Source organism: Papaver somniferum, chromosome 6, assembly GCF_003573695.1.
Source record: "Papaver somniferum cultivar HN1 chromosome 6, ASM357369v1, whole genome shotgun sequence".
NCBI classification, from domain to species: domain Eukaryota; kingdom Viridiplantae; phylum Streptophyta; class Magnoliopsida; order Ranunculales; family Papaveraceae; genus Papaver; species Papaver somniferum.
The window spans coordinates 129326369-129329395 of NC_039363.1; the positions used below are offsets into that span (position 1 = coordinate 129326369).

General features: G+C 35.5%; 1 protein-coding gene across 2 annotated transcripts; it reads right to left on the reverse strand.

Annotated features, from left to right (window-relative positions):
* Nucleotides 1-232: 232 nt before the first annotated feature.
* Nucleotides 233-2622, reverse strand: LOC113289275. Of its 2 annotated transcripts, none has more exons than XR_003330943.1 (4): nucleotides 2361-2622; nucleotides 1503-1789; nucleotides 1265-1359; nucleotides 233-759 (listed from the first exon to the last, which is right to left on the reverse strand). XR_003330943.1 is itself a non-coding variant. In XM_026538493.1 (4 exons), exons 2-4 carry the CDS (start codon nucleotides 1539-1541, stop codon nucleotides 538-540), a joined length of 357 nt encoding a protein of 118 aa, XP_026394278.1. In that variant the 5' UTR covers nucleotides 1542-1789; nucleotides 2361-2622; the 3' UTR covers nucleotides 233-537. The 2 variants fall into 2 exon arrangements, 1 of the variants encoding a protein (XP_026394278.1); XM_026538493.1 differs by having other exon boundaries at nucleotides 1265-1362; nucleotides 1505-1789.
* Between the last annotated feature and the right edge of the window lie 405 nt (nucleotides 2623-3027).

Below are 3027 nucleotides of genomic sequence, written 5' to 3' on the forward strand. Positions count from 1 at the left end.
GAACAAAGGGCTATTTTCTTATTCGTATTGTTATGCAGCTTGCCATTCATAATAATAGCTGCAAATTCAGCACTAACTAATAGCTCAGCGTTTCAAAAGCAAAAGTAAACGCAACAACACAAAACCCTTCATTTCAACTATGAGATATAGATTTAGTAAAAATCTAATATGATCAGTATAATATACTATCAAAGAGAAATTACAGTAGTAAGTAAACATCAGTAACATAATATTCTCCATAAATTCTTCAATTCCACTATTATTTACAGTAGTAAACATCTGTGTAAATGTGGGAATAAGAAAAACAGTGTATTTGTAAGGTAAATGCACCTCAAATCTGGCCGTTAAAACCATCAGTAATATAAATTTTAGTTCTTACATAATTACACCATTATAACGAACTTTCACAGACCTTCATATTCTAATGAAGCCAAAAGTAATACTCCTAAAATATATTTACAGGTTGTTTTGCGACTACAAGGCATCTTGGAATGTGACTCCAGCACCAACTATAGAGCTACGGCTCACCTTTTTTTTCTACAAAAAGTAAGCTCGGAATTTCTGCCTTTTGCGTCTTCCAATCTGTGCACGTCTAACAGCATTAACTGCACGTACGCTAATCAGTTCTTTTTCTTCTACTGACTTCAACTTCTCCATGAATTCTTCCCCGATCCAACTTGTGGTTTTCCCAAGTTCTTCAACTGAATCATACTTCCCCTGCAAAATCTCTTGGTACAAATTGTACAACTTTTCCCCCACCTGCTTGAAATTACACACAGAATACATAAGCATCTGAAAAAGAGCTGAAATATACATGTTACAAACTCTAGAAAAGTAGTTTGAGGTACCAAAATCATTATCTCATCCTTTTCGAGACAAAGGGGGTCGGTAAGCACTTACTTTCTAACAAATATTTTTCCAAGAGAATGATAACTTGGCGCTTGGACCCTCGAAAAATAAAGGTTCCTTGAAACATACAAATAAAACTGAAGCGTGCCTATGAGTGCAGATGGTAATGCTGCACCAACTAATAATGGTGCTAGTAGCAATTCGAATACGAGATGGTTTCTAGTTTCGTCTATTGTAAGTTAACGTTGGTTTCTTTTTGGTGATAGAGCTCAGCAGCAGTAATCAGAAATAGAACACGGTTGCTAGGTTCTGGTGGTGATTTTGGGTATGAGTAAATAAATGTATAGAAAGTACAAGACTGGTTGCAGAAAACACTAACATGTATGTAACAAGAATTCCAAAAAATATGACTTACCTCGTAAATGCCTTGCAAAATTCCAGCACCGAACTTAAAGCAATTGCATACCAACTCCCAAAGCAGAGCACGCACAGACTTAACATCGCGAGGCTCTTAGAAACCAGAAAAAGAAAAAGACGGACAATTGAGAAAAGTTAACATCAGAATAAACAAACTTCAATGCACATAAAGAAAAGAAGAGAAGTTATTGTCAATAGTGTAGTGAAGATATCACGAACTGCAAAACCAAAACTACCTTTTGTTGTATAAAGAAATCTACTATATCTGCAACCATTTTATCCACTCTTGGATGATTAATGTTCCCACGATTAAGTCTGAGATACTCTGCTATCTCGTTATACGCCACTCTTGTGTCTGCAACGAACACCTGAAGTTTTAACTATCGATAGAGAATAAGAGAGATGCCCTTGGCAAAAAGTGATACAGATTCTAGTGGCATTTGGATCGAAGGCATATCCCTTGAGCAGACAGATTTCTTAAAAGCTTCTCCAAGACCCTGGTCCAACTCCATACCTTCTTAACCTTCAAAACAACACAGCCCGTAATTTAATGGAATCCTACAAGAGGGTTCTAATACTAAAATAGATAACTTAAGACTTTTAATCCTCTGATTGGGGATCAACCACCTTAAATTGTATTCAAAGAAGCTTTATATAGCTTAGAGTTTTAGTAAAATAGGAAACAGAAACTATAAAAAGAAATCGCCTAGAAAAGGAAAACAAAACTAAACTAAGAAAGCTAGCAATTTACGAAAGAGTAGACAGGTAAGAGGTGTTGGAGTCCTATACTTCTAACTTTGTAATTGTAGCCATAACCAAATGGAGTTGAGATTCTGATAAAAGACATACTGTACTATGCATAAAGGTAATAGTGATTCCAATATCTAAATTAAGCTTAAACAAAAACAATTTGAAATTAATGTACTTAAATCACAGTACAACTTTCGGGTAAACTATCAGCTATAGAGATTCTGGTATAACTCTGGAATCTGTTTAAAAATTCAAAACCCTAGACGAGAGATGAGAGAGAAACAGAAATTCGAAAAACAAAGCAAGCGTGAGAGTAGAGATTTAAGGGATCAAACAGTTTGTACCTCCGGTATTGCAGATCCGTGGGGAGATATCAGTCGGCTACGGTTTCTCTGAAGGATTGAAGAGAGAGAAAGGTTTTTTTTTTAGTCATGTATGATCATCACACCTTCACAGATGGGGAGATTTCAGTCGGCTACGTTTTCTCCGAAGGACTGAAGAGAGAGAGAAAGGGTTTTCTAAGTCGCGTATGATCATCACACCTTCACGGAATGATCTTAGCTGTTCACAGGGACCTTCCACAGTAGGGCTGTCAACGGTACCTGAACGGATACGGCCTCTACCATATACGAATTAGGCTAACGCTCAACCCATAGATAGGCCTAATTAAAAGAAATTTAAATGTAGGACCCGAGTTATTAAAGGACATCCATATCCTTTTATATATTGTCAAGTCCATAATTAAATAAAATTTAAATTTAGGCTCAAAATTATTAAATCTAGGCCCAAAATTATTAAAATACAATATGAATGTGTAAATAGAAGTTACACATGCATATGGCATGTGTATCCAGAAGTTACACATCCTTATGTCATGTGTAATGCAAAGTTACACATCAAAAAAATAGACATCAAAAAAAACGCATACAAAAAAATACATGTATTACTTTAGTATTCATTTACAATAATCTCTTAGCATCTATTCTCTTTGTTTTTATCATCGCCGATTCA